We start from the raw sequence: 21,743 nt of genomic DNA, 5'->3' as shown, positions 1-21,743 counted from the left end.
ATGGACCAAAAGGGAGAAATTAAAGGCGAGACGCATCACAACAGCAAGGTCACCCAAAGCTTGAGCTTTAAAATCAAACCTGGATCAGCAGGAACACCAGCTTCCATCCTGCGGGGTGCTTAGCACCTGCGAGCTGGGGCAAGCCAAGGGCACGCAGCCCTACACAGGAGAGGAGCAGCAGCGAAAACTCCCTCTAGATGCAAGACTGGCGGTGCACACCAAACGCCTGTGATTTCAGCCCTGGTGTAACCGCAGCAGCGCAAGTGATGCTGCACCGGGGCAAATGGCATTAACTCCAGGGGTTTGCTTTGGGGCAGTTACACCAGTGGCCTGAAACCAGAGTATCCAAGAGCAGCGCGGTCTGCAGAGGACACTGCGAACATGATCTCTTGGGTTGCTTCTATTCTGCACGCTTAACCCGAATCGGTGGGACCTGGGCTTGGGGAATCTGGCTGCATTTGAGCTGCCACACTGCACTGCAAACCTGGGTTTCCAACGGTTGGACCCGGATCTCAGCCGTGCGAACGTGTCTGTACCGCACTGCACTGACCTTCTGACATGGGTCTGCGGTTCAAACTGCATCCCCACTGCAAAACGACAGGGCTTAGACCCAACTCACAGCAGGACTTAGATGCTGACCCACCCCCCAGCGGGGTCCTGAGCGCTCGCTGACCCAAGTCACTGGTTTTGTGTGGACAGAAGGCAGGCTGGGGCTTAAACCCGAGTCGGAGCCTGGGCACAGTGAGGAGTGTAGACGCCCTTGCTGGCTGAGGTACAGAGATGTTACCCAAGTCATTTCTTGACCTGAGGGCTTCCTACTCTCCAGCGGGATCACTTCCACCCCTGGGAGCAGCAGCCCTTTCCTCCCGGAGGGGGCAGCAGTGATGGTGCGTTGGCCTGGCCTCCCAGTGCAGCAAAACCAAATTGCTGGGCCAGAGGAAAGGTGACAGCTGCTGATTACAGACAAACCGTGTGTGGCAATGACTGGCTTTATTTAACTGCATGGCAACAGGGAGAGTGGGGAGGAGGAGTGTTATTCTGCAGCCCTGGGAAGGGACGGAGGCAGTTAGCAAATGAATATCATTTTTAAATCTTCCCTGCGAGGCGTCTGGCTGCGGCAGAGCTCCAGCTCCTGGATGTGGGCAGAGGACGAGTTCGGCTTGCTGAGGCGTGGGCGCTGACAGAGCGTGCTCAGGGGTGATCCGCTGCGGACTGGGGGCTGTGGAGCCTTTTGGAAGCAGGGCTGCACTGACACCTAGCAGCTTTGTCCTCGCTAGCGCCAGCAGAGTGCAAACCCGCTGCCAGCGACTCCTCCGATCCAGACACATCGCCCTGCAAATCAGGAGAGCTCCCAGAATCGGACGGCTGAGCGTGGTCATCGGGGGCAGAAATCGCTGACAGCAGGAGCAAGGCTGGACTTTTTCGCGGGCTCCCCGGTTTAGTGTCTCCCAAGGGAGAGCGGGGGTGAGGTCTCCCCTCCTGGGGGCCTTGACATCCTGGTACAGAAGCCTTGCCTCGGTTCATCTGCACCTGCAAATCGTCCACCAGCTCCAGCTCCTGGGTGCCAGCTTTCAGCTGGCTCAGACCACTGAACCGGCTGTCCTGGATGACGCTCACCTGGGAGGTGCCTGTGGCTTGGTCAGCGTCCAGCAAGTTGCCTCTGTTGTCAGCACCAGGTGACGCTCCCTTAGCCCGGCTGTCTGGGCCTCCCACACAGAGCCCTCCCAGCTCTCTGGGACTCAGGCTGGGCGACCCTCCATTCCCGCCCGAGATGAACGAGCTCCGTGATGGGCTACTCTCATGGCTGGCATCGCCCCCTCCTTCAGTCTCAGGGGCACCCCCCTCCTCCGTGCTGCTGCATTTATCCGGCGAACAGGCCTCTGCCTCATCCAGCCTCTTCCGGGGCCGACCGCGCTTCCTCTTAATGGTGGCAGCCTCAGTTGGCGACTCCGGGGGGCGTTTGGCCCCTTTGGCTCCCTGTGCCTCCTGCTGGCTGCCGGCCAGCCCCTCGCTGCTTTTGGCAGGGCCGTGCCTATCGCTGCCGCCCCCGGCTGCGCTCTTGGGGTTGGCTGGAATTTCGGCCACAGGAATGCTCATGCTGGGCAGGATCATGTTGATCACCGGCACTGCTGCTTGCTGGCTGACCAACCCCACTGCCCCGTTCACGCCTGGTGCCAGGTTGATAGGCAGGGAGGAGGCCGTGCCCACCGGCAGCGGCAGGGCAGCCATCTTGACCATGCTCCCGATGGGCGTGGCTGTGATCTTGGGAGCCAGGATGGGAGGGATGGACCGTATGGCCTGGGCACCCAGTGGCATCAGTCTCTCGTTGGCCTGGATGCGAGGCAGGAGGAAAGGCAGGCGAGCCACCAGGGCGTTGACTTGGGGGCTGCTCACCAGCTTGGGGGTCTCTGGGGTTTTCTTCCTCTCGGCTCGGGGCGGGACGGAGGATTTTGAGTTATTCTCCTTTTTGTTCTGACAGGCAAAGACAGACGGACATTAGCAGAAGGGGCATTACCACACACTCATACTGGGCCCATCTCCAGTGCCTCCACCAGACACCTACACCTGACTAGGGCCCACAGCCCCACTCCTGAGGCTACTGCCACCCCAATTTTATAGGGGGAGACTGAGGCACAGAGAACTGACTTGCCAATGGCATGAATTCAGTGGCAGAGGTGTGAGAAGAATTCTTTCCTGAGTGCTGGCTGGTGAGTCGTGCCCACATGCTCAGGGTTTAACTGATTGCCATATTTGGGGTCGGGAAGGAATTTTCCTCCAGGGCAGATTGGCAGAGGCCCTGGAAGTTTTTCGCTTTCCTCTGCAGCGTGGGGCACGGGTCACTTGCTGGAGGATTCTCTGCAGCTTGAGGTCTTCAAACCACAATTTGAAGACTTCAGTAACTCGGACATAGGTTAGGGGTTTGTTATAGAAGTGGATGGGTAGGGTTCTGTGGCCTGCTTTGTGCAGGAGGTCAGACTAGATGATCATGTTGGTCCCTTCTGACCCTAAAGTCTATGAGAAGAACTCGGGAGTCCTGGCTCCCAGCCCCCCAGCTCTAACCCTAGTCTCCACACCCTTCCCAGCTCTGGGGCTAGAACCCAGGAGGCCTGGCTCCCTGCTCCCTCTGATCTAACCCTACACCCCACTCTCTTCCCAGAGCTGGAGCTAGAACCCAGGAGCTCCCAGTGGCCCCCTGCTCTAACCACTAGACCTCACTCTTCCTTAGATTAATAGTAAGCCGAATTCCAAAAAGGGGCTAACCATACCAGCCTTTCAGCTCTTAGGGGAGGAGGGCCCTAGTCATGGTGGGAAGGTTTCTCTCCAGCACCCAAAACTTTCTCACCTGAGCCTGGGTTTTGACAGTGCTGTCTGATGTTTCCAATCCGTTCTTCCTGGCAGTTTGTGACGGTCGAGTGTCTCGGTGGATATTTTCTGAACATTCTATAAACAAAACCAACCAACCAAAAAAAAAAAAAAATACATGGACTTGACTGTTCTTAAAAGAACACCCTCCTTCCATTTAAAAAAAAAGTCCCTTCCCTTAAATTATTGAGAGCCACTGATGAAAGGCGCTAGGGATTATTTATGATTATTATTATTCTTTATTTGGAAAAAATGCATTTACTTTCCATCCTGGATATTATTTATTATTGTCACAGGCCAGGAAAGCCCCAGCTCTGGTCTTCTTGACAGGTCTATACAACAGAGCTACCCTGGTTTCATTCAAGGTTTGTCTACACTTGAAACACTACAGCAGCAGTGTTTCAGAGTAAACACTACCTACATCAGCAGGAGTGATTCTCCCATCGTGGTAGGCAATCCACCTCCCGAAGAGGCAGTAGCTAAGTCAACAGAAGAATTCTTCCATCAACCTAGGTACTGCCTCTCGGGGGGGGTGGATGAACTACAGCGATGGGAGAACCCCTCTGAAGCACAGCAGCTGCAGCGTTTTCAGTTTAGACCTGGCCAAAGACTGGTGCAATCCCCTACTTCGGTTTCAGAGTGGGTTTATTCTGGTTCCGCTTAAACCAGCTCCTGAGGACTTGTCTCCACGCGAACGCAGCACCAGTATAACTTAAGACTGGTCTTTAAATGGACGTTAAACCACCAAGCAGCTGCGTACGAAGCTATGTCAGAAAGTGGTGGGCCCAGTTTATTATTAAAGTTGCAGGTGTGGCTCGGGAACACCAAAACCGGAACCTCCCATGTCCAGCCCTGTTCCCCCCTCTACGCCCCACATCCAACCCCGCTCCCCCCACCCAGGGTCCTGGGTGGGGAGGAGTTGCCATCACAACTCTGTGTACCTACACCACCAGGCATAATGGGGCCCTGGGGCTACTGTAATACACCTAATAAATGATCCTAGATGGTGCCTGTCTCAAAGACCTTATACAGATCATACAATAGAGGTAATAAACAGGGATGCACCAGTATTACCGCATCAACATTAGGGCTTTGTGTTGCTTTAACTAGGCCGGCATGGTTAGAGCACTACCACTATTGGTTAGCCTAATCGAGGTGGGTGCCGTCTACACACAACAGCCGTGCCACCCTGGCACTGTTAGAACGGTGCAGCTTCTCCCCGTGAGTCATACTGGTGTAAACGGTCTGCAGAGGCACTAATGGAAACTGGGCAACTGACTTCAAATGCTCTCGCTAAGGGAATGTCCCACTGAGCCCTACAGTGAGTCACAGCTGAAAGGGTTAACCTCCGGTGATGTGGCGGGGGGCGGGGGGGCTGCTAAGAGCAGAGGAAACTTTGCCTATGATTTCCCCAGGAGCAGCAGGACCCAGTGCTCTGTCCCAGGGCGGCTGGCCCCTTTAAGGGAGATGGGTCCAGTCCCACCTGTCACATAATTAGCTCACCTCCCTAGGCCATGTGGCTAAATCAGGCTTCTGGGGTAAAGAAGAGGCAAGGAGGTGCAATGGGGAAACGCGGGGCTTTAAATTCTCATCTGACAAAACTAAGGGAACAATAGTCACTAAAAGGAAAATTGAACGAGATTATAAATTGGATCAATAAGGGCCCCAAAAAAGCGTAGTTAAAAGCTTCACATTTTTAGAGGTGATATTTAGCAGCAAGCTCACACAGAAGGATCATATTGAAAATAGTAGAGAAAAGGCAGCATCAACCTACTTAAAGGTATTTCTGGAACTTCCCAGGGTGCAGAGCAGAAAGCAGCAGTAACGCTGCACAGAACGCTAATAAGACCAGTTACTGATTACGGTGCCAGGATTTCAGTTCGGCATCAAAAACCAGTTTGAGAGGGCTTGACTCAATGCAGGCTCGGCAGACTGTAGCATACTGCATGTGGTGCCTTCGTCACAACGCCGCTGTGAACGGCGGATAGCTGTGGGTGAAATGCCCATTACTTTAAGAATGAAGCTTTTAGATGTAACCTTTGGGGCTGACATCATTGGAAACAGTGAAGAGATATATTAGCTTAGTGTATGATGAATGCTGGGAATTAAATGGTCGACGTGCAGGGCAAAAACTCAAAATGCCTCATGTAAGGAGGGTTAAAGCATGGACAAAAGGATCTTGGCATAGAAAAAGACCCAAAAGAGGTTCAAATCTATAGCTTTGGGAAAATGCATTAACACTGGAAAATTATACCTTTGGAGGTAGATACAGAATTGTACAGTGAAACTGAAAAGGAATGTTACGCGTTTAAGATACAGCAAATCAATACGTCTGTGATAAGTGGGGAGGGTACTGACAAAAATGGATGCTGATGGCTCCAAAGATATGAGAACAGGAAGGGCGGGAACAGCATTCTGCGTTCCTGCATGTGGAATCAAGAAAGATGTAGCATTATCAAACTTTGGGGCCGTTTCAAGGACTGCAAGGGCAGTGAAAATGCTGGTGTTATATTGGATTACAGATGCTCACCCAGCCACTGTGGTCCTCCTGTCTGATTCCTTATCAGGATTCCTGGCGATCAGAAACCACTCTTCGGGTAGCCGCAGTGCTCCATGTAATGAAACGTCACCGTTAACCGCAGAACTGATGAAGCTGGGTGTAATCACAGTGATAGCACGGATCCCAATGCACGAAGGGGTGGTGGGCAATGACAGTGTGGCAAAAAATACCTGTAGCAGGGTGGTTACCCCGCTCCGAAGGGCTTAAAAACAGCCCTGGGAGGGGGCTGTGGCTGGGGAAAGCAGATTTGAGGCTGGGCTGATTGGGGGAAGTGGCTGCAGCTGGGGCCGCGCCCCAGACAGACTCAGCTGGCCCTATAAAGGCAGAGAAGCCAGGGGGCAAACAGTCTCCCTCTCCCTGTAGAGGGAGAAGGGCCTGGCTGCAGGGAACTAGATGAAGGGTACCTGAGTGGAGCAGAGCTGGGGAAAGGCAGAGGAGCTAGGGAGCTCCTGCCTGAAAGCCCCAGGCTATGGCCTAGTAGAAGGCAACAGGTACTGAGGGTTGCAGAGGGTAGGCCAAGGCAGCAGGTCCAAACCCTCCTTGCCAGGGATGAGTGGGCTGATACTGCATCTCCCCCAGGTCGTGGGGCTAGATGATGACTGGCAGTAGCCTGATACTGAGGTGAAGTGGGGATAGTCGGTGGGGGTTCCTCTGGGAGGGGGAGACCCTAAGACTGAGGGGTTACTGCCAGGGGTCAGCACCCAGTTAAAGGGGTACCGGGTCCTGGGAGGGCCACGTGGGCCAGAGGACAGGTGGATCACCAGCCTGCAGAGGGCGCTCCAGGGCTGGAATGAGCTAATTCCCAGAAGTCACCAGCAGGAGGCGCCGCAGGGGTGAGTCTGCACGTCTACAATACCGTTAACCACAAGCAAGTTGATTTAGACACTCCTGTAAGTAAACTGGAGTTTAAAAATCTAATTAAAAACAAGTTAATGGCAGGAAATATGGGCCCAAAGAAAAAGAGGGGAAAAGATGCTGTGAAAAGGTTGTCACAAGAAGGAGAGAGAAAAATTGTTCTTCTTAACCTCTGAGGGCAGGACAAGAAGCAACGGGCTTAAATTGCAGCAGGTTTAGGTCGGACACTTCCTCACTGTCGGGGCAGTTAAGCACTGAAATAAATTGCCTAGGGAGGTTGTGGAATCTCCGTCACTGGAGATTTTTAAGAGCGTTAGACAAACCCCAGTCAGGGATGGTCTAGATAATACTCAGTCCTGCCTTGTGTGCAGGGGACTGGACTAGACACCTCCCGAGGTCCCTTCCAGTCCTATGATTCTATTTAATGCTCCCAAGAGTCGAAAATACTCATGTACTCCAAGGCCCTGAGAGAATGAGTGATGTGGCTCTAGTTAGAATTGTAACTGGTCATTGTGGCTCAAACAGTCATTTCTTTCCAATAAACAAACGTGAAGACAGAACAGGGAAGGTCCAGGAAAGAGGTGATCAACTCCTTAGGGAGTGCAGCATGTACCACTGAAAGGGGATATACGGAAAACTTTAAGTATCCAAACCTTTAAGTATCCAAATTTTCACTGCAACACCTAGTAAGAGCATCAGAAAAATGGAGATCTATTAAAAGCAACGCTGAAATTCTTAAAGGACACTGGGAAAGGCGAAAGACTTGCATTATTTCCCGTCATAGGCCAGGGCTACCCTAAAAAGTTCTGTCGAGCCAGCTACGTCACTTAGGGGTGTGAAAACTCTACACCGCCGAGTGACACAATGAAGCAGACCTGGTCCCCGGCAAAGACAGCGCTAGGTCGGTGGAAGGTTTCTTCCTCTCATGGCGGTGGATTAACGTCAGCGAGAAAAGAGCCCCTCCCATCGCTGTCGCGAGGGTCTATGCTGAGGCGCATCAGCAGCGCAGCTGCTGTGGGTTAAGTGTAGACAGAGCTTTGGCAGAAAGCCTGTGAAGACTCGGAGGAAGGAGAAGGGTGACTCAAAGGAGAGGGGGCTGCATGAGCTGCTCTGAATGGAGTGCCCCACCAGATCCCAGCCAGAGAGCCCAAGAGTGCCTGGCAGGGAGACCGGAGAGTAAGTCAGGACAGGATGGCTGGAGCTGGGACACTGGCTGGGGAGGGCCATGCTCTGAGGTGGCACCGAGCATTCTTCCCGTCAGCTGCTCGGCCGGCTGGCTCTTGCTCACACGCTCAGGGTCTAACCAATCGCTGCCATATGTGGGGTGGGGCAGGAATTTCCCCCAGGTCAGCATGGCAGAGACCCTGGGAGTTTCTGCCTCCCTCTGCAAGCACAAGGTGCTGGGAATCTCTCACTTAATTCTCTGCCATTGCAGAGGCCTCAGGCGTTGGTGCACCAGGATCCTTCCCCTTCTCTGCCTGCGGCACAAAACAGTCTAGTCTCCTGCCGGCTGGAATACTTTGGTCTCAGTCTGGTTGCTTTTGGGGTGCAGGTGCTGGGTGGGGTTGGTGGCCTGCGATACACAGGTGGTCAGGCTGGATGATCTGTATGCCTAAGAGCCCTGCGTTGTGGAGTGGGAGGCTGGGGTGGAGGAGAGCTCTTGAGTTTCCTTGGGAATTTGAATAAACCCAGCCCCAAGAAGGGGTGTTACTCAACACATGCAGCCTTATGTCCGTTACTGGAGAGTGGATGAAGAGGAAACTAAGGCTGAAGCCAGCCTGGGTAGACAGGCCTGCGGCACCCTCAACAGCCCCAACCCTGCAATGAGCGATGCACGGGGAAGTCCCAGTACTCCACCGATCCCCACGCTAGGCAACGGGGATCCCGCCTGCCCCGCACCAAGCACAGGAGCGGGTCCTGTGGGAGGAATCCCCCTTCTGAGCGCCCGACTCACCTGAGACCACCATGGCCATGACCAGGTCAGCGCGGTCGGAGCGCGAGCTGATGAGGTGCTGTTGGATGAGGAACTGAGCCACCTCCACGATGTTGTTGAAGGTGCGCTTGAGGATCTTCTCAGCCCAGTGGCAGGTCAGAGCGCAGGCTGCGTCCACCAGCTCGTCGTGGTACGACTGCACCAGGTCTGTGAGCTCTGACTGCATCGGGGAGGGGAGGGAGGTCAGTGACTGGCACTGGGCCTTGTAGCGCTTCTGCTCCCCTCCCCGGGCACAGTCATCAGGTGCCCGAAATTCCCGGGGCAGTCCTGGCACATGCCCAGCACTCCCGCCTGAATTTACAGGGGGCCATCGTGATGGCAGCTCCCCCAGATGGGTTGCGTTATATGCCAACGTACAAGAGCTGGGGGAAAGAATCTATTTTCCGGCAACAGATGCGCTGGCATTTCTGAAAATCAATCCATTTTGGGTCGAATAAAATGTCTGATTTTTGACCATTTTTAAAAGGTTAAGAAAATGATATTTTAAGACAACGTCGTTTCGAGCCAAAACACCAAAAGGTCAAATGTTTAACTTTTTTCTTAACTTTTTTTTTTTTTTTTTAGGTTTTTTTCACTTGTAACAATTTGGCGGAACTGAGATGAATTCACACAATGGTTCCGTGTTGCCAAATCTGCATTTTTTTTTACAACAAATGTTTTGGGTGAAGAGTTTTGCCCAGCAATATGTACAAACCCCTCTACACTCCTGCCAGCCCCAGACATGACAGGGGGACAAATACTCCAAAATTCCCAGTGCCCACGGTAGGGAGAATATAAAAACTCCCCACTACCCTCCTAGAGCCGATGGGGCTCAGCTAGGACCTTCCCATGGCCAATGGCATGAAGGCAAAACAGACTCATCACTAGATCTAAAATTCAGAGCAGGTGTGTTAGGCAGCTAAGGCTGGGGCAGTGACATCGCAGAAATCGAATGAGACACCCCCTAAACATGGAGGGCTTCAGAGCCCATGAGCACCAGGATGGCCCATTAAAGCTCAAGAAGCCTTCACGCTAGGAGACTGTGCTTCTGGGGAACTTACAGTATCGGCAACTTTGAGGTCCAGGCTGGGCAGGGGTGGCATGCTGACCACTGTCTTCCTCCTGATGCCGCTGTAGCAATACGTTTGGCAAGGTTAAGGGATTTCAGTGGGAAGTTGGAAGGAACTAAATAAAGCTGCAAAAATGAGAAGTTAAAGCTTGAAAGGAGACAGTTTGTCTTTAGTGTGACTCCTTCCACCTCCAATTAGAGATCTGGGACTCACAAATCCTCTTGCTTTTCACTGCCAATGCAATTTATACGTCACTGTGATCCAGACTAGTTCGGTCCATTTCTCAGTTCCCATCAGCCAGCCCGATCTGCTCGATGCCCACCTTGAGTGAAAGAGGAAAATAAACTGTCCTGCTTTTTCAACTCCCAATCTCATCTCTGACAAATATTCTCTCTGGACTTGCAGAAGAGACTACTTCTGTCCCAAACTGGATTAGCAAGTCAACAATTCAGACTGGAAATGAGGCATCCTTGTTTAACAGTTGGGGTAATTAGCCATTGGGACAATTTATCAAGGGCTGGATGGATTCTCCATCACTGGGAATTTTCCATCTAAGACTGGATGTTCTTGTGAAAGATCAGCTCTTGTTCAAACAGGAATTATTTTGGGGAAGTTCTAGGGCAGGGGTAGGCAACCTATGGCACGCGTGCCGAAGGCAGCATGCAAACTGATTTTCAGGAGACACTGTAAATCAGAAGCGGGCAGCATTATCTCCCAAAAATGTAAACAAACTTGTTTGTCTTACTGACTGGCTGAACAAGAAGTAGGACTGAGTGGACTTGTAGGCTCTAAAGTTTTATACTGTTTTGTTTTTGAGTGCAGTTATGTAACAAAAAAAAAAAAAAAACTACATTTCTAAGTTGCACTTTCAGGATAGCGATTGCACTACAGTATTGTATGAGGTGAACTGAAAAAAACTATTTATTTTGTTTATCATTTTTACAGTGCAAATATTTGTAATAAAAATAATAATATGAAGGGAGCACTGTGCACTTTGTATTCTGTGTTGTACATTTCAAATATCTGAAAATGTAGAAAAACATTCAAAATATTTAATAAATTTCAACTGGTATTCTATTGTTTAACAGTCTGATTAAAACTGCAATTCATCACAACTAATTTTTTTAATCGTGATTAATATTTTTGAGTTAAATCATGTGAGTTAATTGTGATTAAACGACAGCTCTATTTAAAATCTATCAGGGGTTTAAAGATAATACATTTCTTTTTGCATCAGCTTTCATCAGAGGATCCCAAAGTGTGTTCCAGAGTAACTTATTGCCAATCCCATATGTTCAACCATTATGGGTCAGACACCCCCCCACCCCAAAATCACCAGATTTAAAAAAAAATTGGGTTCTTTTTTATTTGTCTTCCGGTTTTTGAGTCTTTAGGGTTTGCATTGACAAGCTTTTCTTTGCAACCATGAGAGCTAGAAATTTGGGGTGGGGGTTGTCAAAGGAAAGTCAGGTTTCTCATGCAATTACATGATTCTAAGAGCCAGGGCTTTAAGGTACCTGCCAAATACCATGAGAGTTGGCAACGCTGTTTTGCTAGATATCAGAGGGGGTAGCCCTGTTAGTCTGTATCCAACAGACACAAATCAAACATCAGGAATGGTAGCATACAAAAGCCAGTAGGGGAACACTTCAATCTCCCTGGACACTTAACAACAGATTTAAAAGTGGCCATCCTTCAACAAAAAACTTCAAAAACAGACTTCAGAGAGAAACTGCAGAGCTACAATTCATTTGCAAACGTAACACCATTAATTTGGGTTTAAATAGGTTGTGGGAGTGATTGGCTCACTACAAAAGCAATTTTCCCTCTCTTGGAATTGACACCTACTCATCAATTATTGGGAGTGGACCATATCAACCCTGACTGAATTGGCCCTGGATCTGCAATTTTCATTCCATGCACCTGAAGAAGTGGGGCTTTTACCCACGAAAGCTTATGCCCAAATAAATCTTAGTCTTTAAGGTGCCAACGGACTCTGCATTGTTTTTGTTTTGCTAGGACACTGGTTCTCAAACTGTGGGTGAGGACCCCAAAGTGGCCCAGAGATGAAGTTAAAGTTCGAAGGCTTCATCTCTGGGTGGTGGGGCCCAGGTTGCAGGCTCCCTGCCTGGAGTTGAAGCCCCTGACCTTCAGTTTTGGCCCCCTGCCTAGAGCAGCTAGGTTCGCATTTCTGCCCCCCACCAGGGGCTGTGGGGTTTGAGTGGGCTCAGGCTTCGGTCTCCACTCCTGGGTTCATTTTTGTTGTCAGAAAGGGATCGCGGTGCAATGAAGTTTGAGAACCTCTGTGCTCTAGGACCCCCAGCACTTTGTTAATGAGAGCTGGGAACAGAACCCAGGAGTCCTGACATGCAGTTTCTTATTTTAGTCATTCAATACCACCCCGCTCCCAGATTCCTGTCTCCCAGCCCCCCTGCTCTAACCACAAGATGCCACTTCCCTGCCAGAGCTGGGAATTCAATCCAGGAGTCCTGCTCTCAGTTCCCTGCTCCAACCACTCCATTCCCCTGTGGTGCTGCAAAAGGTAATGACCAATCAATTAAAAACAAATCATTGCCATTCATTCTTGTTCTTTAAACTTTAAAAGAAGCAAACCCCATCCACACAAAACTAAGCTGACATCATCCCGTTGCTTGGGCTAGTTCTCTGAGGTGTAGACAGTGGTTATTTAGCATACAAGGATATTTCGATTGTCCTCGTCCTCCCAGTCTTCTGGCTTTGATGTTTGGGAAGATCTCCCGGATGATCTTCCCGAAGTTAGCGGCACTCAGAGGACGACAACAGAGGTTATCACAGTATCGCCTGCCGGGTGAGACAGAGAGAGGGGTCAGAGGCGAGAGAGTTTCATCCCAAAGCCAAGGTTCTTCACTTGATACTACTGTCTTGGCCGTGCATTCAATTGCTTCCCTGTGGATTATCACCAGCAGTACTGAACACTGGGTGCTGGCACCTCTTCTAGTTAAGTCATATTACGTTTATCACAGAGGGTCTTTGTAAATTCAGCCTCTGCAAACTCAAAGTGATCTACTCCCTGTACAGAGGGAAATGACTCTTCACCACTGAAAAGCAGCCACCTCTGGGTGCAACGGCATTTTAACAGCTGTCCTATACATTACAGCCCGGTGCTACAATTCTGACTCAGGCAATGGATTTTTCGCCTACGTAAGAATAGCAAGGTGTGGTCCTATAATGATGTGGAGGATAATATCTGGGTGTGTATCTGAAACAATACTGGGAATTAGTAACGCTGAGCATCACTAGCAGAGTTGGCATTTGGTCAGGATTATTTATTAAGTGTATTATGATACTGCCTAGGCATCCCACTCATGGAGCAGGAAGGATCCCATTGTGCCAGGCGCTGTACAGTATTTATTAGGTATATTATGGTAGCACTTATGAACCCCAGTCATGGACCAGCGCTAGACACTGTACATTCGCAGAACAAAGAGACAGTCCCTGCCCCAAGGAGCTGGTAGTCCAGGGTGTTATGGGTACAAACTGACGATGAATGAACTGAGGCTGGAAATCAAAGGCCTTCCTTGGAGGCCTCCCAGTCAAGCACTGATGCAGCCAGTCCCTGCTTAGCCTGCAAGATCCAGAGGGCTGGCGACGCAAGGCCGCTGGCTGCACTGGCGCCCGCTGGGCCGTGTGCACACTCACTTGTATGTGTCGTAGACATCCTGCTTGGGCAGGCAGGTGTCCGTGTGTTCCTCCAGGTGATTCCGGATCCAGTTGCACGCATGCATGTGCTCAGCAGTGCTCAGGGAGCTCAGGTCCAGGCTGCTGCTCCCAAGGGGTAAGCAGACATGATCAAATTAGAGACAACATTAATTAGCACAGAGATAGCATCAGTGGGGTGAGACTGAGAGGGTTTGCCAGGCCAGGCCTCTCTGTAGCAACTTTCAGAGGATCGTAGGCATTATCTGGAGACTCCCTCCCTCCCATACCTATGAGGCTGGGAAGCAATATAAAATGGATGGGGGGGTAATACATGGGAAAACTGAGTTACAGTAAATCAGTGGCATCAGCTTGAAGAGAACCCAGCCATGCTGCTTAAATCACCAGGCCATGATCCCTCCAAGAACCGGCAACGGACCCCAAGGGTCCAACTACCCAGAACTTTTGCACTCCCTTCACAGAACTGGCAACAGACCCCAGGAACCCTGATCCCCAATCTCCTCCTGTGCTAACCACTGAACCTGTAGTAAAAGACAAGGCACAATGGTACCTTGGTCTGTTCCCTACCTTTTTTCCCCAGAGCTTGGACCGGACGGCAGCTGTAGGTACAGGTAGAGTTTATCGTTGTCTGAAAATTTCTGCACATCTTGCTATTGTCGGCAGGGACATGGGACGGAAGGGACAAAATGGTTAGAGACTCAAAGGAGGCAGCAAAACAGCTGGATGTTAAATTACTTTACTAATTGCAATGACTAAAAAGACGTCTTAGCATATATGATTCTATGACCAATAATTATGTTTGCTGCTGTGCAAGGCAAGGTAAATAAAATCTTATGCATCAGGCCACGACTTGACCAATGAAGGGGTCAGGAAGGAGGCATGCCTTCTCCCACCCCTCTATTTAGCAATACAAAGGCTGCCTGAGGGAGGATGGTCTGACTTGCTCTGAAAGATCGTGCATTGCTGACTGCTTCTCCGAGAAATCGGATCCTGGACTGACTGAACCACTGAATGGATCCATTATGGCAGGATTACAGGATTAGGTAGAATCCTGAGCCAGTACGATGAGGCAGAGCAGCATGGGATGTTGTCATTGAGAGAAGATCCAGGACACCCACTTGCGCTGGTCTCTACGCTACAGGGCTCTTAAGCAATATAAGAGCTGCTCAAGACACTCACCAGAATGCTGTCCACTTTGTTCTGCACGGATTTGCTGTTTAAAACAGGAGAAAAAATAAAGCATCAGTTACGTTATGAAGTCGCAGAGCACGGACTGCGCGGCACTCCCTGTGCTAAGCAGAACCACGGGGATGGAAAACACCTCTTGGGTGCCCAGCCAAACCTCCCTGCTGCCTCCAGTACACTGGAGTCAAAGCACAACCTCTGTGCATTAACAGAGAAAGCCTTCATGTGCAGCAGCTGCTGTAACATAACGTCTTCTCAGTTAGCAGCTGCTTCTACCTCCATCCCACAGATCCACTTCCCCACCAAAGATGCATCCGCTTAAGGATTAAAAAACTAGGCAATTAACAGGCAAAAAGGTTTGTTGGGAAACGTTTAGGCTTGCTACACACACAGCCCTCCTGACTCAAACCCACAGGAGCAATGAAATGTGGAGTCACCTAACAGTACATCCCCTCTATTGCTCCACCCATAGGCATAATCCTTCCCTTGCTACAACTACCATCCACCGTAACGTAACCCACCCCTCTTAACATTGCCCTGCTCCCACTGGCAGGGACAGCTTAAGGCACAAACAAACTGGGTACGTGCCCAGGGTCCCCAACGGAAAGGGGCCCCAGCAGTGATGTGTAACAAAACATCTAGTCTATGATGAAGATTGAGTCTGGACTGATTCAGGAAATGGGATTTTCAGGGGTCAGTTGTCGCTTTGCTGCCTGCCGACGTTTCTAAATCAGCAGAACACATTCAGTACTTTTTCTGTTACCGCTACATGGTGTTTTCGTTCCCAATAACATTTTACAGGCAAGAATTACTATTTATTTTCTACTGTAATGTGATAGGGTTCCCCCCAGCCCAAGATACACTGTGCCCAGGGGCCTCCGATGTCATTAAGATGGCCCGGCACACTTGGGGTGTGAGCCTTCTGTCACCCCCTTTACCAAACTGCCCTCCCCCAACACACCACGAGTCACAGGGTCTGGGCTATGTCCCAGCCTGTAAGTAGTTCCCTGGGAATGACCCTTTTACTGTGGTGGGCCCCAGGGACCCACACAGATCCACAGGGGCAGGCCCGTGGCCTCCAAGGCTGGTTCTTTGGCCCTAGCATTCCCTGTCTCTCTCTGCCTCCCTTGAGTGAATCCAGTCAAGCCAAACTCCTACGGCAGGCTTGTACTGGGCCTGCACCGTGCTCTCAGGGAGTATTTACAGCGACACAGGCAGCCTTTTTCAGAAAAAGGAACCATTGGTGAGTCACCTGGCTACAGAATCTGAATGTTTTGGGGGTAACACAGAGAGGCAGAAGTTATGCCATAGTCCACTCTGGTTAAACCAGTGCCCTAATGAGCCAGCCAAGCTGTGATGGACCCCACCTCTGGCTCTCGTGTTCCCTCTTTATCTCCCCCGCTCCAGGCTCCTGAGTCCCTCCAAAAGGGTCGCCCTTCCTCCAGTCACCTGACACCTTGTTCCTGACACCCCTGGTCCAGCCTGCGGGGCTTTCCTGCCATTAGGCGTTGAGTCCTGAGGGCATCTCTTTGTCTTGCTGGACACTCTGTTGACCTGGGTTGCTTTGAGTCAGTTCTTTACTGACTCGATTCATTCCCCCCCACACAGCGAGGTGACGCACACCCCTCCTGCCCTGTTCCAGGAGCAGGGTTAAACCACTGAGCAGCAAGAGGAAACTGAGGCATACCTAGGAGTCATAAAAATATCACAGAAACTAACCACTGTGTCACACCTCTGCACCAAACACTCACAACAAATACCGTCAGGAGGTGATAATTTGGTAATCAGAGTCCAGGGTCTGTGCATCTGTCTGTGTATCACTCTGACGCCTAGAATGTTGGCTGAGTCAGCGTCACCAAATCACCACAGGCCCAGAGTCTACTGAGGACCACTGAGTTGGTGTGAAGCGACGGACACAGCTACAGACATGGCTGAACAGCTCTTTTTGTTCAGCGTCTCACCAGGTTGAATCATCACCGGGTTTCACGGCCTGTAACCTTCCAATTTTTTAAGATCTCAGCCACTTTCAGGTTTGTTTGTTTTTACTCTTCAGGAACTATTACATCCATATGGAGGGGCTGGTATGATGGGATAGCCTAATTTTGGCAATTAATTTGGCAATTGATCTTTGATTATCAGCAGGTAAGTATGCCCAATGGTCTGTGATGGGATGTTAGATGGGGTGGGATCTGAGTTACTATAGAGAATTCTTTCCTGGGTGCTGGCTGGTGAGTCTTGCCCACATGCTCAGGGTTTAACTGATCAACATATTTGGGGTCGGGAAGGAATTTTCCTCCAGGGCAGATTGGCAGAGGCCCTGGAGGTTTTTCACCTTCCTCTGCAGCGTGGGCACGGGTCACTTGCTGGAGGATTCTCTGCAGCTTGAGGTCTTCAAACCACAATTTGGGGACTTCAATAACTTGGACATAGGTTAGGGGTTTGTTACAGGAGTGGGTGGGTGAGATTCTGTGGTCTGCGTTGTGCAGGAGGTCAGACTAGATGATCATAATGGTCCCTTCTGACCTTAAAGTCTATGAGTCTACGTGACAATGTGGGCTTTCACCTAGCAAATAACACTGACTTGTTTTTATATAGTGCTTTTCATCCATTGATCTCCAAGCACTTTACAAAGGAGGCTAGCATGAAGGAGAGGAGGCTATGTCAGGGCAGAGTTAAGGTTACCATGTGTGGGCTGGAGTAGCGGTAAGGGAAAGCAGCGTGTCTGTGGGTGGGGCATGTAGGGCCATGTGGCTTAACTGTTTCATTTCCTTGCTCATGTGGGTTTCAGTCAGGCACGTTGCATGTGGACAGCAACCCTAATTGCTTCACAGCAAAACACTTTGCCTGTTCATATTTAAAGACCTGGAGCATCATTTACATCTAACTGAGAGCCAGATGTGGGATCAGGAAGGAATTTTCTCCCAGGTCAGATTAGCAGGGACGTTGGGGCGTGGGTGTCCCTGTGAGCTGCAATACTTTGGTCTCGATTCAGTTGTAGGGTTTAGCGTGTGGGTGCTGCAGTTGGCCTGAACTAATCAATCACACACAGCACCAAGCACCATGAGATCCTGACACGCCCACAATTCAAAGAGATAGCAACACCCCCAAGGTGCGGAGCAACGCAACGCCTCCGGGGCTGGGCAGCCAGCCCCTTTCACCACCGCTAAGAAAACAACTAAGATGCCGGCCATAGAAAAGCGAGAGGGAGACGCTGCCCTTACGAGATGGTGCTCTTCAGTTTCTGCAGCAGGGTGCTGGGCTCTGTGGCATCCCCTCGGGAGTTTCCAGACTGCGAGCTTCCCTTTTTAGAGACCTTGGGACCAGCTTTGTCATCAGCCATGACATTCAGCGACTGCCTAAAAGACAAGAGCTGTGAAAATGCAGCCTAGGACGGATCGCCCTGTGGCAGATGGCCACCCGACCGGTGCAGAAGTGCCATCTGTTATTACACCCGAGCGCTCGGCCCCTTTTCCCTGCTGCTTGGGGAGAAACTGACAGCTTAGGGTGAGACAGGTGTCAGTGCCGAGGCAGAGGTCCGAAGGGAGACTGGCAGTGTCCTGTGTTTGTGCAGCACCTCACACCTTGTGTGCGACTGGGGCTTGTCGATGCTGTCACAATACAGGGAGTCATTTTGCAAATAAATAAATGCGTGAAAATACAATTCACGCTTGTAAGGCTGGTTAGGAGAGAAGGGAACAAAGGCTGATGCCATCTAAGTTGGGGCCCAACTCTAGAGCCCCCACATCTGCATTTAGGCACCCAAATACGGTGTTCAGCGCCCTCAGTGCCCACCAACTTGAACAGAGCAGCTAGAGGGTCGCACTGCGGGATCGGGGCCAAGGAGAGGAGGTGTGAGGGAAGGAGAATCTCATGGAAAGTATGAAAGGGAATTTCGGCTCCTATTTCTGAAAGGAGAGTAGCACAGACAGACATGAAAGGCAGAGGCGCTCCGCATGGAGACAGAGCTCTGCCTGGAAAATGTTCCCTAGCCTTGAATGAATGCAATAATCCTTGCTGGAATTTGACACCAGGGTCCAGATTCTTGCAAAAAGTGTCATGTGGTCATTAAAGGCCCCAAGCAGTTAGGATCTCTCCCCCTCACACACACACTTTTCCTGGTAGGCCCCGACCCTAGAATTGGGTTTGTGGGCTTAGAACTCACTGCAGGATTGTAAACCATTCCTATGAGTTTGTGCAGCACCTAACACAACTGCTGACTGAGGCCACTGGACACTATCGCAATATGAAAATAATCAAGTAAAAAAAAAAATCAATGTCAGTAATACTGATATAGAACTCGAGCTGAGCGCACTGAAGAAATAACGTTTCCTTATGTCAAGTGATTTTCCCAAGGTCACCCAGCAAGTTGGTGGGTGTCAGAGCTGGGAACAGACCACTGCAGTCCCAGTGCCTAAGTCCCCTGTTCTGACCACAAGGTCGCACACCCTCCTAGGGCCAGGATTTGAACCCAGGAGTCCAGACACTCAGCCTCAGCTCTGACTACCTCCGCCAGGCAATGTTTCTTTTCTTGTCCTATTTCCCTTAAAAAAAAAAATAAAAAAAATCAAATTAAATTAGCAAGACCAAAAGGGTTTTGCTGTTTTTCCCGTTTAATGGCGAAAGTGAGGATTCAGCAGAGCTCAAGGAGGCTCCATTAATAACCCCGCATTCAACAGAAGACTGGAGCTAATTTAATTATTACTTTATACTATAAATTTGCATGCAATGCTACAATTCTGCAAACCTCAGCTCTGGAGTAGCCTGGTTAGTTACAGACCCTGTATCTCTATTTCCTTCTTCTTTCTTGTATTTCTATTTCTTTAGTCTGGACGTGGCCTGAGAGGAAATCAATTAATGCCTGGAATGCCCCAAGGGGGAGTGTGGGGGGGGGGGAATCCCACGAAGAGGGAGATTTAAATCTCTGCAGTTGGACTGGGAGCCGCAGCTTCAGACCTGCCCATCCGCGCTCTCCTCAGGCTGGGGAAATCTCCCTCCTCCTGTCTCAATTTTTATTTTGCAACATGTGTTTCCAGATCTCATCACTGATTTTCAAGGGGGGCTGAAATTTCGCGCGGTCACAAGGTCTGGCAGCAGAGCAATACCCAGACACAGCCTGGCCCCGCTAAGACTATGATGTTCGGTTGGAGAAAAGCAGCTTCTTGTGCGCCGTTTAATTTATGATTTTGCAAGGCCGATTTCCTCTCTCTGGAAGCGACCGGTGTAACGTCAGTTTGAGCAACCCTCCCGTTTTGCAACTAGCTTCAGTTTCGTAGCTTCTGGCGCGTCCATTTATTGATGATTTTGCAAGACCGATTTCCTCTCTCTGGAAGCGACCGGCACTTTGTAAACCCCCCCCCCCCCCGCCTGTGCTGCAAAGCAGAGAGAGATTGGGGACAAAACAAAGGCCACTCACCTACTCTCAGAGCTCAGGGTCAAACCAACCCCCCTGCAGAGCGAGGCAAGGGGCCCAAGGTGCGTCTGCAGGGCTGGAGAAGCAGGAACACCCCCCGGCCGCTCAGTCCGCTGCCAGCCTTCCCCTTCTGCCCCCGGTGCGCTGGCCAGAGCTGCCCCGCAACATCTTTCAAGCCCCGGGCTGCCTGCCCTGCAGAGCCGGCCGCTCTGGGCTGCTGCGCCCCGCGCCGAGCACCCCGCACAGGCACGTGCAACTGCAAAACAGAAAAAGAAACTATCTCACCCCAACTACTCCCGCGGGGGGGCTCAAAACCCCCTGATTGCCGCCTGTTTTTTCTGATTGGCTCACACCCCTTTGATCTGCCTGGATACTTTGGCCTTCCTTTAATATGATTGGCCGAGGTTGGCTTTTCTACCCGGATACAAATCGGATGCGTCTGTTGATTGGCCGGCTGGATTTCAAGTCTGCCTAGTAACAAGCAGCGGATTGGGAAAGGGAGGGGCAGCTGGAGGAGGAAGCTGGGAGGGAAAGTTGCAGTGCAGGCGTGTGGGGGGGGTTTGCTCAGAGGGCTGGTGCGGGGGTCACAGCAGAAAGGGCTGATCCCTCTCCCCTGGCAGAGAGCCTATCTGCAAAGCTATGCGCTGACACCACCCCATCCCTTACAATAAAGCAGGTCTCTCTGATGCTGCCGGCAATGCCTGACCCACAACGTATGGCACCATGTATCCAGACCCGGTGTTATCTGGAGTTGTTTTTAAAGCCCCAGCTCCCGGAGGCATGTGATTAGGGGAGCCACTCAGCTTTTGTTCCATCTCTAGCTCACCTGGTTGCAGAGGAAGGCATGCAACCATGTCCCAAGTGCACCCTAAAAGCTCAGAAAGCAGCAGATGAGTAAAACAAGGCCCAAATGTATTATTTAAAAAAAAATGATGTTTTTATGCTAATCTCATTATTTCTGGAGGCCTGACTCAGGATTTTTGAAGGCTGGGGGTGAGGGGTGGGGAGTGGTACAAACAATTACATCAGAACCCTCCCCCCAAAATGATGAGGATTTTTTTTAATTGTGATTTTTAAGATAAAGCGTAGGTGGGGTTCTGCCTGCCTTGTGGGTTTGTGTCTGTCTGTTTCTGGCCTTTAGAGATCAAGAGTTTCTCTCAAAATACAAGGGCCATGCTTTGTTTCAACACTGCAAGCGGCAAGCCTCACGTAGTCATGTGACTCTGGGAGCAGGCACTTCAGGAAAAATACCACGGATCACAAGCACTGGCAACTGTGCAAAGCAAGTGCTGCCAGGCTGCAAGGACCAGCATTTTACAGCCACTTTGTGCTGCTGTGCTTGGGTGCTTCGGGGCTGGAGCACCCACAGAAAAAAAAATGAGTGCTTAGCATCCACTGGCAGCCCTGCCAATTAGCTCCTTCCCCTCCCTCCCAGCACCTCCTGCCCACCATGATCAGCTGTTCACAGGCATGCAGCAAGCTCTGGGGGGAAGCGGTGAAGTAGGGGTCGAGCACCTCTTACGAACTCAGGAAAACGGCACCTCTGCTGGTGCGAATAGCTCCCCAAAGGGGTATGGTAGCAGGGCAGCACTCCCAAGCAAGGTCAGTCCTATGGTCATGGACTGCAAACAG

At 50.7% G+C, this 21,743-nt stretch overlaps 1 protein-coding gene across 4 annotated transcripts; it reads right to left on the bottom strand.

The window, feature by feature from the left end:
* Positions 1 to 973: 973 nt before the first annotated feature.
* On the bottom strand, positions 974 to 20,405 carry RFX5 (regulatory factor X5). 4 transcript variants are annotated; one of them, XM_030542058.1, is made up of 10 exons: positions 20,115 to 20,405; positions 17,923 to 18,053; positions 14,696 to 14,729; positions 14,084 to 14,166; positions 13,499 to 13,624; positions 12,524 to 12,640; positions 9,812 to 9,893; positions 8,733 to 8,931; positions 3,344 to 3,441; positions 974 to 2,472 (listed from the first exon to the last, which is right to left on the bottom strand). In XM_030542058.1, exons 2-10 carry the CDS (start codon positions 18,039 to 18,041, stop codon positions 1,192 to 1,194), a joined length of 2,139 nt encoding a protein of 712 aa, XP_030397918.1. In that variant the 5' UTR covers positions 18,042 to 18,053; positions 20,115 to 20,405; the 3' UTR covers positions 974 to 1,191. The 4 variants fall into 4 exon arrangements, with proteins under 4 accessions (XP_030397918.1, XP_030397917.1, XP_030397921.1 ...); XM_030542057.1 differs by having other exon boundaries at positions 17,923 to 18,057; positions 20,115 to 20,404; XM_030542061.1 differs by having other exon boundaries at positions 13,499 to 13,621; positions 17,923 to 18,057; positions 20,115 to 20,403.
* Positions 20,406 to 21,743: the final 1,338 nt, after the last annotated feature.

This window comes from Gopherus evgoodei, chromosome 24, assembly GCF_007399415.2.
Source record: "Gopherus evgoodei ecotype Sinaloan lineage chromosome 24, rGopEvg1_v1.p, whole genome shotgun sequence".
In the NCBI taxonomy this organism is placed as follows: Eukaryota; Metazoa; Chordata; order Testudines; family Testudinidae; genus Gopherus; species Gopherus evgoodei.
This window is presented reverse-complemented; position numbering and strand designations above follow the sequence as displayed.